This window comes from Pongo abelii, chromosome 20 (genome assembly GCF_028885655.2).
Source record: "Pongo abelii isolate AG06213 chromosome 20, NHGRI_mPonAbe1-v2.0_pri, whole genome shotgun sequence".
Taxonomy (NCBI): Eukaryota; Metazoa; Chordata; class Mammalia; order Primates; family Hominidae; genus Pongo; species Pongo abelii.
Genome location: NC_072005.2, coordinates 60,436,789 through 60,455,176, shown reverse-complemented (window position 1 = coordinate 60,455,176; position 18,388 = coordinate 60,436,789). Strand labels below are relative to the sequence as shown.

At 48.5% G+C, this 18,388-nt stretch overlaps 1 protein-coding gene across 1 annotated transcript; it reads left to right on the top strand.

Moving 5' to 3' along the window:
• The first annotated feature begins 878 nt into the window (after positions 1-878).
• TARM1 (T cell-interacting, activating receptor on myeloid cells 1) lies at positions 879-12,811 on the top strand. The gene is given in 6 exon segments (XM_024238228.3): positions 879-912; positions 6,870-6,905; positions 7,685-7,975; positions 8,584-8,880; positions 12,616-12,752; positions 12,754-12,811. Coding segments are annotated over 6 exon segments (819 nt in total). The 3' UTR covers positions 12,778-12,811.
• Positions 12,812-18,388: the final 5,577 nt, after the last annotated feature.

Here is an 18,388-nt window from a genome sequence, read left to right as displayed (position 1 = left end):
GATCACTTGAGGTCAGGAGTTTGAGACCAGCCTGGCCAACATGGTGAAACCTCATCTCTACTAAAAAATACAAAAATTAACTGGGCGTGTTGAAGGGCTCCTGTAATCCCAGCTACTTGGGAGGCTGAGGCAGGAGAACCGCTTGAACCTGGGGGGTGGAGGTTGCAGTGAGATGAGATTATGCCACTTCACTCCAGCCTGGGCGAAAGAGTGGAAGTCTATCTCAAAAAAAAAAATGGTGATGAAGGCCTGGCGCAGTGGCTCATGACTGTAATCCCAGCAGTTTGGGAGGCTGAGGCAGGTGGATCACTTGAGGCCAGGAGTTCAAGACTAGCCCGGCTAACTTGTGAAACCTCATCTTAACTAAAAATACAAACATTAGTTGGGCATGGTGGCATGCGCCTATAATCCCAGCTACTTGGGAGGCTGAGGCTGGAGAATTGCTTGAACCCAGGAAGCTGAAGTTGCAATGAGCTGAGATCGTGCCACTGGACTCCAGCCTGGGTAACAGAACCAGACACCATCTCAAAAAAAAAAAAAAAATGAGTGAAGTGCTTTCATCTCTTCAATACGAACCCTTCAGGGCCAAGTCTGAAGCATTTTTGGGGTTACCTGTTTGATGCCTGAAATCTGCCTGATACAGAGGAGCATTTCCTGTGAGTCAAGTGCTCGAACACTGGTGTGTGTAAGAAGCATGTTGCAATCAGCAACATCAACATGTTTCCTGAATGTGGGTATGGGAGGGGAAACTGAAAAGCTAGGAAAGGCTGTTACTGCCCACACTCTGGGGTGGGAGAGAGGCAGCGACGACTCCAGCTCTTCTCCCATCTGTGGACTGCAGAACCCAAGACGGACTCTGGGAGGGCTGAGGAGCCATCATGATCCCTAAGCTGCTTTCCCTCCTCTGTTTCAGTAAGTCTCACAGGGCTATCCACTGGGACTGCAGAAAATCAGGGAACTGGTGGGATAGTTGGGCTGGGGATGGAAATAATAACATCAACTTTGGCTTACTGAGCACACGGGAGGAGTGAGACGTCCTGCTGAGTGCACTGCAGACATTCCCTGGAAACGAGTGCTCTGCAAACTTCAACTCCTCTAGTTTCAACTTTGTGAGTTTTGCTGAATGCCTCCACCACCTGGCTTCATTGGCTTACCCCTTTTCTCAGGATCAACTCTGACTTTTTGTATGTAAGTAAAAATATTCAGAATAGAAACCTTATTTAATTTAATTTTATTTTTTTTTGAGACAGGGTTTTGCTCTTGTTGCCCAGGCTGGAGTGCAATGGCGTGATCTTGGCTCACCACAACATCCGGCTCCTGGGTTCAAGCGATCCTCCTGCTTCAGCCTCCTGAGTAACTGGATTACAGGGGTGCGCCACCATGCCTGGTTAATTTTTGTATTTTTAGTAGAGACAGAGTTTCACCATGTTGGCCAGGCTGGTCTCGAACTCCCGACCTCAGGTGATCTTCCCACCTCAGCCTCTCAAAGTGCTGGGATTACAGACCTGAGCCACTGCACCTGGCCCAGAAACCTTAATACCATAAATAAAAATTTAGTGTCAAATAGATAACTATAAAGTAAATTGAGGCTGTTTTGTAACCATCACCACTATCTATACTAAAACCTCTCCTTTCTTTCTTTCTTTCTTTTCTTTCTTTTCTTTCCTTCTTTCCTTCTTTCTTTCTTTCTTTTTCTCCTTCCCTCCTTCCTTCCTTCCTTCCTTCCTTCCTTCCTTCCTTCCTTCCTCTCCCTCTTTCTTTATTTCTTTTTTTTTTTTTTTTTATGGAGTCTCGCTCTGTCCCCCAGGTGGGAGTGCAGTTGGCACGATCTCAGCTCACTGCAAGCTCCGCCTCCCAGGTTCATGCCATTCTCCTGCCTCAGCCTCCCAAGTAGCTGGGACTACAGGCGCCTGCCACCATGCCCGGCTAACTTTTGTATTTTTCGTAGGTTTCTCCGTGTTAGCCAGGATGGTCTCAATCTCCTGACCTCGTGATCCTCCGCCTTGGCCTCCCAAAGTGCTGGTATTACAGGGGTGAGCCCCTGCTTGCTTTTCCCTTTCTTTCTTTCTTTTTCTTTTTCCTTCTTTCTCTTTCTCCTTCATTCCTTCCTTCCTGTCTCTCTTTCCCTTCCTTCTTTCCTTCCCTCTCCTTTTTTTGAGACAAGGTCTCACTCTGTACCCAGGCTGGAGTGCAGTGATATGACCACAGCTCACTGCAGCCTCCACCTCCCGGGCTCAAGCAATTCTCCTGCCTCAGCCTCCCGGGTAGTTGGGATTACAGGTGCCCCCCACACACCTGGCTGATTTTTTGTACTTTTTAGTAAAGACGGGGTTTCATCATGTTGGCCAGGCTGGTCTTGAGCTCCCTCAGGTGATCACCTCAGGTGATCTGCCCGCCTCAGCCTCAGCCTCCCAAAGTGCTGGGATTACAGGCGTGAGCCACACTGCCCCGTGTAATTTTTAAATTTTTTGTAGAGATGGGATCTCACTATGTTACTCAGGCTGGTCTCGAACTCCTGGCCTCAAGCAGCCCTTCTGCCTTGGCCTCCCAAAGTGCTGAGATTACAGGCGTGAGCCACAGTACCCCGTGTAATTTTTAATTTTTTTGTAGAGACGGGATCTCACTATGTTACTCAGGCTGGTCTCGAACTCCTGGCCTCAAGCAGCCCTTCTGCCTTGGCCTCCCAAAGTGTTGGGATTACAGGCGTGAGCCACAGTGCCCCGTGTAGTTTTTAAATTTTTTGTAGAGACGGGATCTCACTATGTTACTCAGGCTGGTCTCGAACTCCTGGCCTCAAGCAGCCCTTCTGCCTTGGCCTCCCAAAGTGCTGGGATTACAGGCGTGAGCCATAGTGCCCCATGTAATTTTTAAATTTTTTGTAGAGACGGGATCTCACTATGTTACTCAGGCTGGTCTCGAACTACTGGCCTCAAGCAGCCCTTCTGCCTTGGCCTCCCAAAGTGCTGGGATTACAGGCGTGAGCTACAGTACCCCGTGTAATTTTTAAATTTTTTGTAGAGACGGCATCTCACTATGTTACTCAGGCTGGTCTCGAACTCCTGGCCTCAAGCAGCCCTTCTGCCTTGGCCTCCCAAAGTGCTGGGATTACAGGCGTGAGCCACAGTGCCCCATGTAATTTTTAAATTTTTTGTAGAGATGGGATCTCACTATGTTACTCAGGCTGGTCTCGAACTCCTGGCCTCAAGCAGCCCTTCTGCCTTGGCCTCCCAAAGTGCTGGGATTACAGGCGTGAGCCACAGTGCCCCGTGTAATTTTTAAATTTTTTGTAGAGACGGGATCTCACTATGTTACTCAGGCTGGTCTCGAACTCCTGGCCTCAAGCAGCCCTTCTGCCTTGGCCTCCCAAAGTGCTGGGATTACAGGCGTGAACCACCATGGTGGCTCTTCTACCTTTTTCTCCCATCCTGGCCCTCAGCAGAATGCCCACCTCCATTAGGAAGGCCAACCTGCCCGACTCAGCATTAGATTCAAATGCTGATCTTTCTAAAAACACCCTCACAGACACACCCAGAAATAATGTTTCACCAGATATCCCGTCATCCTGTGGCCCGGTCTAGCTGATAAATAAAAGTAACAATCACAATTCCCAATATGAACTCTATACCCTCTAACCAATAACTCCTCATTCGCCATGGTCCTCCCAGCCCCTGGTAACCTCCATTCTAATTTCTTTTTTTTTTTTTTCCGAGATGGAGTCTTGCTTCATCACCCAGGCTGGAGTACAGTGGCCTAATCTCAGCTCACTGCAACCTCCGCCTCCTGGGTTCAAGCGATGCTCCTGCCTCAGCCTCCCGAGTAGCTGGGATCACTGGTGCTCACCATCATGCCTGGCTAAGTTTTTTTTTTTTTTTTAGTAGAGACAAGATTTCACCATGTTGGCCAGGCTAGTCTCGATCTCCTGACTTTGTGATCTGCCTGTCTCACCCTCCCAAAGTGCTGGGATTACAGGCGTGAGCCACCGTGTCCAGCCCATTCTAATTTTTATCTCTATGAATTTGCTTATTCTAGGATGTATAGTGGAATCATAACACTTGTTCTTTTGTGTCTGACTTATTTTACTCAGCATAATATCCTCGAGGTACATCTATATTGTAGGATATGTCAGATTTCCTTTCTTTTTTATGGCTAAAATCCCACTGTAGGCCGAGCACAGTGTCTCACACCTGTAATCCCAGCACTTTGAGAGTCTGAGGCAGGCAGATCGTTTCAGCCCAGGAGTTCGAGACTAGCCTGGGCAACATGGTGAAACCCTGTCTCTACAAAAAATACAAAAATGAGGCTGGGCACGGTGGCTCACGCCTGTAATCCCAGCACTTTTTTTTGCAATGACCTGATATAAGGAGTTCGAGAACAGCCTGGCCAATAGGGTGAAACCCCATCTCTACTAAAAATACAAGAATTAGCCGGGCGTGGTGGCGTGCGCCTGTAATCCCAGCTACTTGGGAGGCTGAGGCAGGAGAATCGCTTGAACCCGAGAGGCAGAGGTTGCAGTGAGCCGAGATCGTGCCATTGCAGTCCAGTCTGGGCAACAAGATCAAAACTCCATATCAAAATAAATAAATAAATAAATATAAAAAACAAAACAAAACAAAACAAAAAAACAAAATGAGCTGGGCATGGTGGTGTGCACCTGTAGTGCCAGCTACTCGGGAGGCAGAGGTGGGAGGATCACTTGAGCCCAGGGAGTTGATGCTGGAGTGAACTAGGATCACATCATTGCACTCCAGCCTGGGTGGCAGAGCAAGACCCTGTCTCAAAAAAAAAAGAAAAGAAAAAGAAAAAAGCACTTTGGGAGGCTGGGGTGGGCGGATCACCTGAGATGGGGAGTTCGACACCAGCCTGACCAACATGGTGAAACCCTGTGTCTACTAAAAAATACAAAATTAGCTGGGCTTGGTGGCACGTGCCTGTAATCCCAGCTACTTGGGAGGCTGAGGCACAAGAATCACTTGAATCCATGAGGCAGAGGTTGCAGTGAGCTGAGATCATGCCACTGCACTCCAGCCTGGGCAACAAGAATGAAACTATGTCTCAAAAAAAAAAGAAAACAAAACCGAAGAAAAAGAAAAAAAATCCCATTGAATGTATAGAGCACACTGTGTTTATGCATTCTTCCATGGATGGACACTTACGTTGTTTGAACCTTTCGGGTGTTCACAATTTCCTTTTGCAAAACTTGAAGTGTCAGTTTATGGATTGGCTCATGGATGCAATACTAGCACAAACGCCTGGTAACTTCCCCTTTTTCCTGCTGAGACATAAAACTGTTCATACAGGGGAAAAAGAGGAAATCTCTCAGAGACACAGGGCTAACTTTCTTTGAGTTAGATCAATCTCGTTATTATGATAATGTTCATAAACAGGCTTGATATTATGTTTTTTCTTTTCTTTCTCTTTTTTTTTTTTTCTTTCCTGAGACTGAGTCTCGTGCTGTCGCCAGGATGGAGTGCAGTGGTGCTATCTCAGCTCATTGCAACCTCTGCCTCCTGGGTTCAAGCGATTCTCTGCCTCAGGCTCCTGAGTAGCTGGGATTACAGGCGCCCATCACCACGCCTGGCTAATTTTTGTATTTTTAGTAGAGACGGGGTTTCACCATGTTGGCCAGGCTGGTCTTGAACTCCTGACCTCGTGATCCACCCGCCTCGGCCTCCGAAAGTGCTGGGATTACAGGCGTGAGCCACCACGCCCAGCATGGTCAAGAGTTCTTAACCAACCCGGCCCTGTTTCTATCAAAAAAAAAAATTAAAAAGGAAGAAGAGCAAATGCAGCTGTGTGTGGAACAGGGAGGAATGTATGCTTTCCCCTTTCTGGAAAGACTATTTGGATGTTTTGAGGCTTGTTACAGGACACCAAACAATAAATTTTGTCCTGTTTGGAGTCATTAAGGGATTAAAAGAGATCATGAGCCTGGGCAACATAGGGAGACTCTGTCTCTGCAAAAGACTAAAATATTAGCCGGGTGTGGTGGTGCACACCTGTGATCCCAGCTACTCGGGAGGCTGAGGTGGGAGGATCACTTGAGCCCGGGAGGCTACAGTGAGCCGTGATGGAGCCACTGCACTCCAACCTGGGCAAAAGAGAGAGACCCTGTCTCAAAACACAATAATAAAATTAAAAATTAAAAAATAAAAAGAAGAGGCCGGGCGCAAAGCTCATGCCTGTAATCCCGGCACTTTGGGAGGCCGAGGTGGGTGGATCACCTGAGGTCAGGAGTTCAAGACCAGCCTGGCCAACATGGTGAAACCCTGTCTCTACTAATAATACAAAACTCAGCCGGGCGTCCTGGTGCATGCCCGTAATCCCAGCTATTTGGGAGGCTGAGGCAGGAGAATCACTTGAACCCGGGAGGCGGAGGTTGCAGTGAGCCGAGATTGCATCACTCTACTCCAGCCTGGGCGACAGAGTGAGACTCTGTCTCTGGAATAAAAGAAAGAAAGAAAGGAAGAAAGAAAGAGAGAGAGAAAGAAAGGAAGGAAGGAAGGAAGAAAGAAAGAAAGAGAGAGAGAGAGAAAGAAGGAAGGAAGGAAGAAAGAAAGAAAGAAAAATGGTAAGAATGAGTGCTGTTTTGAAACAGAAGGTGAGAATGGAAGGATTTGTGGGAAAGGCCTGGAGCGGGGGAGGTGAGAGCCACACAGGATGGTCAAGGAGAATCTCTGGGAAAGGACGGAGGAGCTGGAAGTCGAGCGGAAGCCACAGTCCAGTGGTGTGGGGAGAATGAGAACTCCTGAGCGTATGACCTCTATGGGTCTATTCTCAGCAGGAGACTCTGGGACGATCTCCAGGGGTCAGGGCAGGGGGTGACGTGGCTCCAGGCAGGGGCTTCTGGCTCATAGAGGATTGTCTTGCAGGACTGTGTGTGGGCCAAGGAGACCCAAGGGGAGATGGTGAGTGTTTCCTCAACTACACCCTCCTTGGCCTGTCATCCCAAATTCCCTGCTGTTCCCTTCCCCTTCCCCTTCTTTTTCTTTTTCTTTTTTTTTTTCTTTTTGACGGAGTCTCACTCTTTCACCAGGCTGGAGTGCGGTGGTGCAATCTCGACTTACAGCAAACTCCGCCTCCTGGGTTCAAGTGATTCTCCTGTCTCAGCCTCCCGAGTAGCTGGGACTACAGGTGCTTGCCACCATGCCCAGCTAATTTTTGTATTTTTGGTAGAGACGGAGTTTCACCATGTTGGCCAGGATGGTCTTGATCTCATGACCTTGTGATCTGCCCACCTCGGCCTCCCAAAGTACTGGGATTACAGGCGTGAGTCACCACACCCGGCCCCTTTCGCTTCTTAAAATGGGCTTCCTGGTTGGGCGCAGGGGTTCACGCCTATAATCCCAGGACTTTGGAAGGCCAAAGTGGGTGGATCACCTGAGGTCAGGAGTTTGAGACCAGCCTGGCCAACATGGTGGAAATTTGTCTCTACGAAAATACAAAATTAGCCAGGTGTGGTGGTGCGTGCCTGTAATCCCAGCTGCTCGGGAGGCTAAGGCAGGAGAATCACTTTAACCCGGGAGACAGAGGTTGCAGTGAGCTGAGATTGCACCCCTGCACTCTAGCCTGGGCAACAGAGGGAGACTCCATCTCAAAATAATAATAATAATAAATTTTAAAAAGGGCTTCCTGAGAGCAGGGGAGGAGGGCGTTGGGTCCAGCACCGGGCTCTGCTTCCTTCCAGGGTCACTGCCCAAGCCGTCCCTCAGTGCCTGGCCCAGCTCGGTGGTCCCTGCCAACAGCAATGTGACACTGCAATGTTGGACTCCTGCCAGAGGTGTGAGCTTTGTTCTCAGGAAGGGAGGAATTATTCTGGAGTCCCCGAAGCCCCTTGATTCTACACAGGGCGCGGCCGAATTTCACCTCAATAATCTAAAAGTCAGAAATGCTGGAGAGTACACCTGTGAATACTACAGAAAAGCGTCCCCCCACATCCTTTCACAGCGCAGCGACGTCCTTCTACTGTTGGTGACAGGTGCAGACAGGGTGCCTGCCAATGACATACGGGGGACAGGGGATGAGGGAGGAAGAGGAGGAACAGAGGAAGAAAAGGGGTCCCACCTCTAGAGTAGTTGGGGGTGGCGGGAGAGGGAGAGAGAACAGGAACGAAATTGCATATCTTAGTTTTATACTCTGTCGCCCAGGCCAGAGTGCAGTGGTGCCATCTCGGCTCACTGCAACTTCCGCCTCTTGGGCTCAAGTGATTCTCCTGCTCCAGCCTCCTGAGCAGCTGGGATTACAGGTGCCTGCCACCACGCCCAGCTAATTTTTGTATTTTTAGTAGAGACAGGGTTTCGCCATGTTGGGCAGGCTGGTCTCGAACTCCTGACCTCAGGTGATCCGCCCACCTCGGCCTCCCAAAGTGCTGGGATTACAGGTGTGAGCCACCATGCCCGGCCTTATACAGGTCTTGTAGGAGGGAGAATCTCTGTCCTGGGGTCGGAGTAGGAAGTGGAGGAAGGTAGAAGATATCAGGAATCTCTCATTTCCCACACTCCGTGAGAGCCTCCAGCCAGGAGAACAGGGGTGAGTGGGGGATTCCAGACTTCTCCCCAGGACCTCAGAGCCTGACTTCTCTTACAGGACATTTATCTAAACCTTTCCTCCAAACCTACCAAAGTGGTACAGTGACCGCAGGTGGAAGGGTGACTCTGCAGTGTCAGAAGCAAGACCAATTGTTTGTGCCTATCATGTTTGCTCTACTGAAGGCAGGGACGTCATCGCCCATCCAGCGGCGGAGTCCAGCGGGGAACGAGATAGACTTCTCTCTGGAGGACGTGACAGCCGGCGATGCTGGGAACTACAGCTGCATGTACTACCAGACAAAGTCTCCCTTCTGGGCCTCAAAACCCAGTGATCAGCTTGAGATATTGGTGACAGGTAAGGGCATGTATGATTTTGAGGAACTGTGTGTGTTGTTTTTAATCAGAGATTGTTTTGTTCTTCTGTGAATCTCATTTCTTCATTACTTGCAATATCATCGCTCTTAAAAAAATCTTCCCTTTCCGGCCAGGCGCAGTGGCTCATGCCTGTCATCCCAGCACTTTGGGAGGCCGAGGTGGGCAGATCATCTGAGGTCAAGGATTCGAGACCAGCCTGGCCAACATGGTGAAACTCCGTCTCTACTAAAAATAAAAAATTAGCCAGGTATGATGGCATGCACCTGTAGACTCAGCTACTTGGGAGGCTGAAGCAGGAGAATTGCTTGAACATGGGAGGCGGAGGTTGCAGTGAGCCAAGATCTTGCCACTGCACTCCAGCCTGGGCGATAGAGTGAGACTCCGTCTCAAAACAAACAAACAAACAACAAAAAAACTTCCCTTTAATAATTTCCACTCCTTTGCCTTTTTTTTTTTTTTTGAAATGGAGTCTCACTCTGTTGCCAGGATGGAGTGCAATGGTGCAATCTTGGCTCACTGCAACCTCCAGCTTCCAGGTTCAAGTGATTCTCCTGACTCAGCCTCCCGAGTAGCTAGGATTACAGGCCTGCACCACCCATCCGGCTAATTTTTCTATTTTTAGTAGCGATGAAGGTTTTGCCATGTTGACAAGGCTGGTCTTGAACTCCTGACCTCAGGTGATCTGCCCGCCTCGGCCTCCCAAAGTGCTGGGATTACAGGCGTGAGCCACTGCGCCTGGCCCTCCTTTGCCTTTTGTTGTACTACATCCTTGGATAATTTCTAGGCTGTTTTTGAAAATTATGAATCCAGCAGCACCAGATTCCTTCCACCATTCTTTGCATCGCTTAGCATTTTGGTTTTTTGTTTTGTTTTGTTTCATTTTGTTTTTGAGACGGAGTCTCGCTCTGTCGCCCAGGCTGGAGTGCAGTGGTGCAATCTCAGCTCACTGCAACCTCTGCCTCCCGAGTTTAAGCAATTCTCCTGCCTCAGCCACCTGAGTAGCTGGGATTACAGGTGCCTGCCACCACGCGTGGCTAATGTTTGTATTTTTAGTAGAGACGGGGTTCTCACCATGTTGACCAGGCTGGTCTCGAACCCCTGGCCTCATGTGATCCACTCACCTCGGCCTCCCAAAGTGCTGGGATTGCAGGTGTGAACCACTGTGCCTGGCATGTTTTGGTTTTTCTTGGTGTTAGTGATTTCACTCTCAATTCTTTCTCAGTCATGCGCGGTGACTCAGGCCTGTAATCCCAGCACTTCGGGAGGCTGAGGCTGGAGAATTGCTTGAGCCCAGGAGTTTGAAACCAGCCTGGGCAACATAGTGAGACCCAGTTTCAAATTAAAAAAAAAAAAATCTCATCCTCAGAACATGGTGTTTGCACAGCCTCCTGCTTCTGTGCCATGGATCGATGTCTACCCATGTCTTTTAGCACTGACTGCTAGAATTCTTCTGAAAGTATCTTGTTTCCTGCCTTACTGGGTGCTAGCACTCTGCTTCCTCAGCTTTGTAAATTATTTTTCATCTGTTGTAACTGCTGTAATGAGTTCCTCTTGCTGGGTGCCCAGATGAAGCCCATTCATCAAGACAGAGGAATTGCAAAAAAGAGTTTAATACACATTGAGCCAGGTAAGCAGACCAGAGTTTTATTTTGTTTGTTTGTTTGTTTGAGACGGAGTCTCGCTCTGTCGCCCAGGCTGGAGTACAGTGGCGTGATCTCGGCTCACTGAAACCTCTGCCTCCCAGGTTCAAGCGATTCTTCTGCCTCAGCCTCCTGAGTAGCTGGGACTACGTGCGTGCCACCATGCCTGGCTAATTTTTGTATTTTCAGTAGAGATGGGGTTTTACCATATTGGCCAGGCTGGTCTCAAACTCCTGACCTTGTGATCTGCCCACCTCGGCCTCCCAAAGTGCTGGGATTACAGGCGTGAGCCACCACACCTGGCCAATCAGAGTTTTATTACTACTCAAATCAGCCTCCTTGTAAATCTGGAGGCCAGGGTTTTGTTGGTTTGTTTGTTTGTTTGTTTTCTTTGAGATGGAGTCTCACTCTATTGCCCAAGCTGGAGTGTAGTGGCACAATCTGAGCTCACTGCAGCTTCCACCCCCCAACCCCAGGCCCAGGTCAAGCGATTCTCTTGCCTCAGCCTCCTGAGTAGCTGGGATTACAGGCACCCACCACCACACCCGGCTAATTTTTTTGTATTTTTAGTAGACATGGGGTTTTGCCATGTTGCCCAGGCTGCTCTCGAACTCCTGGCCTCAAGCAGTCCTCCCACCTTAGCCTCCCACAGTGCTGCGATTACAGGCATGAGCCACTGTGCCCGGCCTCAACTCCAACTTTCTCAGGTGCTCTGCCTGCATAGCAGTGTGTGCTGCGAGGATGCCGATCCAGCCACGGAATTCGGGGCTCTGTGGCGCTCCTTCCGTCTTCCGTCTGTGCTGCCCCTAAGACTCTTCCTTAACATAAGGATGGGGAAGGAGAAAAGGCAATGTGGGAAGGTGGAAATGGGATAAAGAGCAAATAAACGAAGGAAGAGAGCTAAGGTGGGGTGAATATCAAGGAAAGAAGATAAAGGAACTCCCACTACAACTCATTAGGATTCTATATTTTGCTCGGGCGCGGTGGCTCATGCCTGTCATCCCAGCACTTTGGGAGGCCGAGGCAGGCGAATCACTTGAGGCCAGGAGTTTGAAACCAGTTTGGCCAACATGGCGAAAACCCATCTCTACTAAAAATACAAAAATTAGCCGGGTGTGGTGGCAGGTGCCTGTAATCCCAGCTATTCGGGAGGCTGAGGCAGGAGAATCGCTTGAACCCAGGAGGTGGAGGTTGCAGTGAGCCAAGATTTTGTCTCTGCACTCCAGCCTGAGCGACAGAGCGAGACTTTGTCTCAAAAACAACAACAAAGATTCCATCTGTTGTTTTCAGGGATTATAACTTTAAAGAGTTCAATTATGGCCAGGCATGGTGGCTCACACCTGTAATCCCAGCACTTTGGGAGGCTGAGGCGGGCAGATTACCTGAGGTCAGGAGTTCGAGACCAGCCTGACCAACATGGAGAAACCCCGTCTCTACTAAAAATACAAAATTAGCCAGGTGTGGTGGCACATGCTCGTAATCTTAGCTGCTCGGGAGGCTGAGGCAGGAGAATCACTTGAACCCAGGAGGCAGAGGTTGCAGTGAGCCGAGATTGTGCCATTGCACTCCAGCCTGGGCAACAAAAGCGAAACTCTGTCTGAAGAAAAAAAAAAAGTTCAATTAAAACATAAAAGCACAGTGGACTACCGGCTAGAAAACATTAAGTAAGTGGCGAGGCGCTGTGGCTTACACTGTAATCCCAGCACTTTGGGAGGCTGAGGTGGGCGGGTCACCTGAGGTCGGGAGTTCAAGACCAGCCTGACCAACATGGCGAAACCCCGTCTCTACTAAAAATATAAAATTAGCCGGGCATGGTGGCACACGCCTGTAATCCCAGCTACTTAGGAGGCTGAGGCAGGAGAATTGCTTGAACCCGGGAGGCAGAGGTTGCAGTGAGCCGAGATTACACCACTGCACTCCAGCCTGGTCAACAAGAGCAAAACTCCGTCTCAAAAAAAAAACACAAAAAAAACCCCGAAAACATTAAGTGGGTGATGATAGTCAGATTTGGTGGGGCCATTTGAGAAGGAGGGATACCCTCTGAGGGTCAGTGCAGAGACCCTTCTCTCTTTCAGTTCCCCCAGATACCACATCGAGCAACTACACCCTGGGTAACTTCATACGACTGGGTCTGGCTGCCATAATTGTGGTTATCATGGGAGCTTTCCTGGTGGAGGCCTGGTACAGCTGGAAGGTGTCTCCAGGTGGATCTGTCAGAGGCCTTCAAACCAGAGTGACTCCATCTTGAACTGGGGCCGGGTAAACTGAGGCTGCAACCTGCTGGACTGCATTCCCAGGGGGTTAAGGCTTTCTAAGTCACACGATGAGACGGGTCACAACACACAGGTCACAAAGACCCAAAGACACAAAGATGCAATAAAGAAGCCAGCCAAAACCTGCCAAATCCAAGATGGCAACAGAAGTGACTTCTGGTCATCCTCACTGCACATTATTTGCTAATTATAATGCATTTGCATGCTAAAAGACACTCCCACTGGCACCAAGACAACTTACAGATGCCATGGCAACTTCCAGAAGCTAAACGAGGGAGGAACTCTCAGTTCCAGGAAAATCCCCTCCCCTTTCCTGGAAAACTCATGAACAGTCCACCCCTTGTTCAGCATACAATCAAGAAATAACCATAAAAATAGCCGACCGACAGCCCTCTGGACCGCTCTGCCTATGGAGCAGCCATATTCCTTGACTTTCTTAATAAACTTGCTTTTGCTTTACTCTGTGTACTCGCCCTGAGTTCTTACTTGTGTGAGATCCGAGAACCCTCTCTTGGGGTCTGGACTGGGACCCCTTTCCAGTAACAGATCCAAGTTAAAACACAGAGCCCCTCTCTCTTTCATGGGCTGCTGTAGAGATACGGAATTCTCTTCTGCTCCAGATTTATTGAGATCTAATCAACAAACTCGCAGGTTTATACCCCCATAAACCTGCGAGTGGGGAACCCTCCTACTAAGTAATTTATTGTGTACCAAGGAAGAAATTTCACTAATTGTGACATGATTATCACAATGTAGCTAATGAATCTTTCTGTTTAAGATCCATCTTCTGGGAACCTCCCTACTAAATAATTAATTGTGTACCAAGGAAGAAATTTCACTAATTGTGACATGATTATCACAATGTAGCTAATGGACTTTTCTGTTTAAGATCCACCTTCTGGGAACTTTCCTACTAACTAAGTAATTAATTGTGTACTAAGGAAGAAAGTTCACTAATTGTGACAATGGTTATCTCAATCTAGCTTATGGACCTTTCTGTTTAAGATCCACCTTCTTAGCAAATTGCAATTACCCAGTGCAGCCTTGTGAACTGTAGCCGCCCTGCTGTGCATTCAATCCATACGGGGTTCTTTAAACATCACACTCTACCATGGAGACTTCACATGTTTCTCCACATGGGCACAAATGGTATTTTTTGTTTTTTTGTTTGTTTGTTTGTTTTGAGACAGAGTCTCTCTCTGTCACCCAGGCCAGAGTGCAGTGGTGCGATCTCAGCTCATTGCAACCTCCACCTGCCAGGTTCAAGTGATTCTCCTGCCTCAGCCTCCCAAGTAGCTGCAACTACAGGCACCTGCCACCATCCGGCTAATTTTTTTTTTTTTTTATTTTTAGTAGAGACAGGGTTTCGCCACATTGGCCAGGCTGGTCTCGAACTCCTGGCCTCAAGTGATCCACCTGCCTCAGCCTCCCAAAGTGCTGGGATTACAGGTGTGCGCCACCGGGCGTGGCCACAAATGGTGTTTAAAGTGCAATAGTCCTTCACCATGTGAGACTGTCTTGTCCATTATAGGAACACGTAACTCAACATTACTAATACTTCCTTTCCCATTGAACACCTGTTGACGACCTAATTATTGTGAAACAAACAAAAAAGCCGCTACTCTCATACCTTTCAAATATCCCTGGATGGGGCGATGGGAAGTGAGGGTGGTGCTCCCCCTGGTTGAAAAGCTGTGTTTGGATGCTGGGAGAAAACAATCTTCCTCCTCTTCCTTCCCCTCTAAGCTCAGCTCTGTCCTCTATCCTAGATCCCACAGCTGCCCAGGGAATGATGGGTTGGACCAGCTGAGCCTTAACCGCTTTCTGTGGAACCTGCACTCTCAGCTCTATTGGGATCTGCTCTAGGGCAGGATGGTGGCTTTCTTCTTCCTGTACTTTTCACTGGGGACAGAGGACAGAACTGGGCACAATGAGCCACCTAATACTTTTTTTTTTTTTTTTTTTTTTTGAGACGGAGTCTCGCTCTGTCACCCAGGCTGCAGTGCAATGGCAAGATCTCGGCTCACTGCAACCTCCACCTCCTGGGTTCAAGCGATTCTCCTGCCTCAGCCTCCCGAGTCGCTGGGATTACAGGTGCCTGCCACCACGCCCAGCTAATTTTTGTACTTTTAGTAGAGACAGGGTTTCACCCATGTTGGCCAGGCTGGTCTTGAACTCCTGAGCTCAAGTGATCCACCCACCTCGGCCTCCCAAAGTGCTGGGATTGCAGGCTTGAGCCACCGTGCCCAGCCCTTAACACATTTTTGATAACTTGAATCAATACTTAAAACTTCAGAGTCAGATTGGGTAGTAGGTGACTCTCACCTGCGGGGAACTCTTCCTCCACACGAAGGGAGAAACATTGCTTCCTGTATAATATTTATTCACGCTTCCTCTCCATTCTTTCTATTTTGTGCTTCTGGACCAGCATTTAGTCCAGTATTGGGATATACGTATTTATTTATTATATTTATTTATTTTGAGACAGGGTCTCACTCTGTCGCCCAGGTTGGAGTGCAGTGGCTACATCACAGCTCACTGCAGCCTCGACCTCCCAGGCTAAAGCAATCCTCCCATCTCAGCCTCCTGAGTAGCTGGGACCACAGGTGTGTGCCATCATGCCTGGCTAAATTTTGTATTTTTTGTAGAAGCGGGATTCCACCATATTGCCCAACCTGGTCTCGAACTCTTGGACTCAAGTGATCCTCTCATCTTGGCCTCCTGAAGTGCCAGGACTACAAGTGTTAGCCACTGTGCTTGGTCATATGTATTTATAATACATTCTTTCTTTTTTTTCTTTTTTTTTTTTTTGGAGAGGGAGTCTCACTCTGTCACCCAGGCTGGAGTGCAGTGGCATAATTTCAGCTCACTGCAACCTCCCTCTCAGGTTCAAGTGATTCTCCTGCCTCAGCCTCTCAAGTAGCTGGGATTACAGGCACCCGCCACCATGCCCGGCTAATTTTTGTGTGTTAGTAGAGACGGGGTTTCACCATGTTGGCCAGGCTGGTCTCGAACTCCTGACCTCAAGTGATCTGCCCACCTTGGCTTCCCAAAGTGCTAGGATTACAGGCATGAGCCACCACGCCCAGCCTGTATTTATAATACATTTCTTTTACATTTTATTTTATATGTTTCCAACATTTTACCCAGTTTGGGGGGAATTCCATTCTATCCACGGCATCCATTTGCTCGTAAGTGGTAGCCAGTCTTTCTGGTGCAGATGGAAAATGTCAACAGTTGACAGGTGCGGTGGCTCATGCCTGTAATCCCAGCACTTTGGGAGGCCGAGGTGGGTGGATCACAAGGTCAAGAGATCGAGACCATCCTGGCCAATATGGTGAAACCCCATCTCTACTAAAAATACAAAAATTAGCTGGGTGTGGTGGTGCATGCCTGTAATCCCAGCTACTTGGGAGGCTGAGGCAGGAGAATTGCTGGAACGGGGGAGGCAGAGGTTGCAGTGAGCTGAGATCTCACCATTGCACTCCAACCTGGGGGACAGAGAGAGACTCAGTCTCAAAAAAAAAAAAAGTCAACATTTATATTTTGTTGTTACATTTTGTTTTCAAGATTTGTTGCTGTTTCTTGTTAATAATCTTATTATTTTTCATAAATGTCATTCTTATTTTATAACTATTGTCTCCTCTGTTATAACTCTGAGGATGAGCTTATCAACACAATATTCCTCCTCTTCCTCCACTAACCACAGGTTGGTCCTTCTCTATTCACAGACCACACAGCTGCCAAGGGTAGCATGCGCTAGAGCTGCTGATCCTTAGAGTTTCCTGTGCAGTGAGTATTTCCAGCTCTTTGAGAGCCGTGCCAGGACAGGACAATGGCTTTCTTCCCATCTTCCTCACCTAGGACAGGACAGGGTGGGCACAGGGACTCATCCAGCAAGTTATTATTTTTGTAGTTATTAAGATAGAAAGCATGGGCCGGGCACGGTGGCTCACACCTGTAATCCCGCCTCAGCCTCCCCAAGTGCTGGGATTACAGCCGTGAGTCACCATGCCAAGCTGATTATTTTTTATTTGTATACATTTATGGGGTACAAGTGTAACTTTGTTGCATGGATAGATTCCAAAATGATGAAGTTAGGGCTTTCAGGTATCCATTAACCCAGTGACATACATTGTATCCATTAGATAATTTTTTTTTTTTTTTTTTTTTGATGGAGTCTCGCTCTGTGACCCAGGCTGGAGTGCAGTGGCGTGATCTTGGCTCACTGCAACCTCCGCCTCCCGGGTTCAAGCGATTCTCCTGCCTCAGCCTCCTGAGTAGCTGGGACTATGGGCGTGTGCCACCACACCCGGCTAATGTATCCATCATCATAACACACAACAATTTGAATGAATCTCACAGGCATTGCGCTGAGTGAAAAAGGTCACCCTCAGAAGGTGAGGCGATGGACGATTCCATTTATACAAGAGTCTCAAAGTGACAAAGTGATAGAGACGTAGAACAGATTAGCAGGTGCTAGGGTGGGAGAGCGATTATAAAGGGGAAGCATGAGGGAGTTCCTATGTGGTGGTAGGACAGTTCTGGGTCTTGATTGTGGCAGTGGTTCTATAAAGCCGTACATACAGGCGATAAAATGTTACAGAACTGTACCCATAGACAAAGAAAAAGGAGGAGGAAAAGAAGGTGGAAGAGGAGGAAGAGCAGGAGAAAAGAAGGAAAAGGAGAAAAGGAAATAGAAATAGAAGGAGGAGGAAGAGAAAAAGAGAAATGAATTATGCAGAAACTGGTGAGATCTGAGTGACCTCTGTAACCTAGTTAAATGCGTGGTGCCAGTGTAAAGTCTCTGGTTTTGAAAATGTACCATACGCCGGATGCAGTGGCTCAGGCCTGTAATCCCAGCCGTTTGGGAGGCCGAGGCAGGCGGATCGCCTGAGGTCAGAAGTTTGAGACCAGCCTGGGCAACATGGCAAAACCTCGTTTCTACTAAAAAGAACAAAAAAAATTAGCCAAGAGTGGTGGCGGGCGCCTGTCATCCAGCAACTTGGGAGGCTGAGGCAGGAGAATCGCTTGAACCCGGGAGGCAGAGGTTGCAGTCAGCCAAGATCGCACCACTGCACTCCAGCCTGGCTGACAGAGATTCTGTCTCAAAAAAAAAAAAAAAAAAAGTACTGTAGTTATAAGAGATTACCACTGGCTGGGCACAGTGGCTCATGCCTGTAAGCCCAGCACTTTGGGAGGCTGAGGTGGGCGGATCACTTGAGACCAGGAGTTCAAGACCAGCCTGGCCCACATGGTGAAACCCCATCCCTACAAAAAATTAGCTGGGTGTGGTGGTGCATGCTTGTAATCCCAGCTACTTGGGAGTCTGAGACAGGAGAATCCTTAAACCCAGGAGGCAGAGGTTGCAGTGAGCCGAGATCGCGCCACTGCACTCCAGCCTGGGTGACAGAGCAAGACTCTGTCGCCCCGCCAAAAAAAAAAAAAAAAAGTTGAACATTGTGGGGAGCTGGCTAGTGGGTGCACAGGAAGCTATAAAGCTATAGGTATTAATGTTTGTTTGTTTGTTTGAGACAGAGTTTTGCCGTTGTTGCCCAGGCTGGAGTGCAGTGGC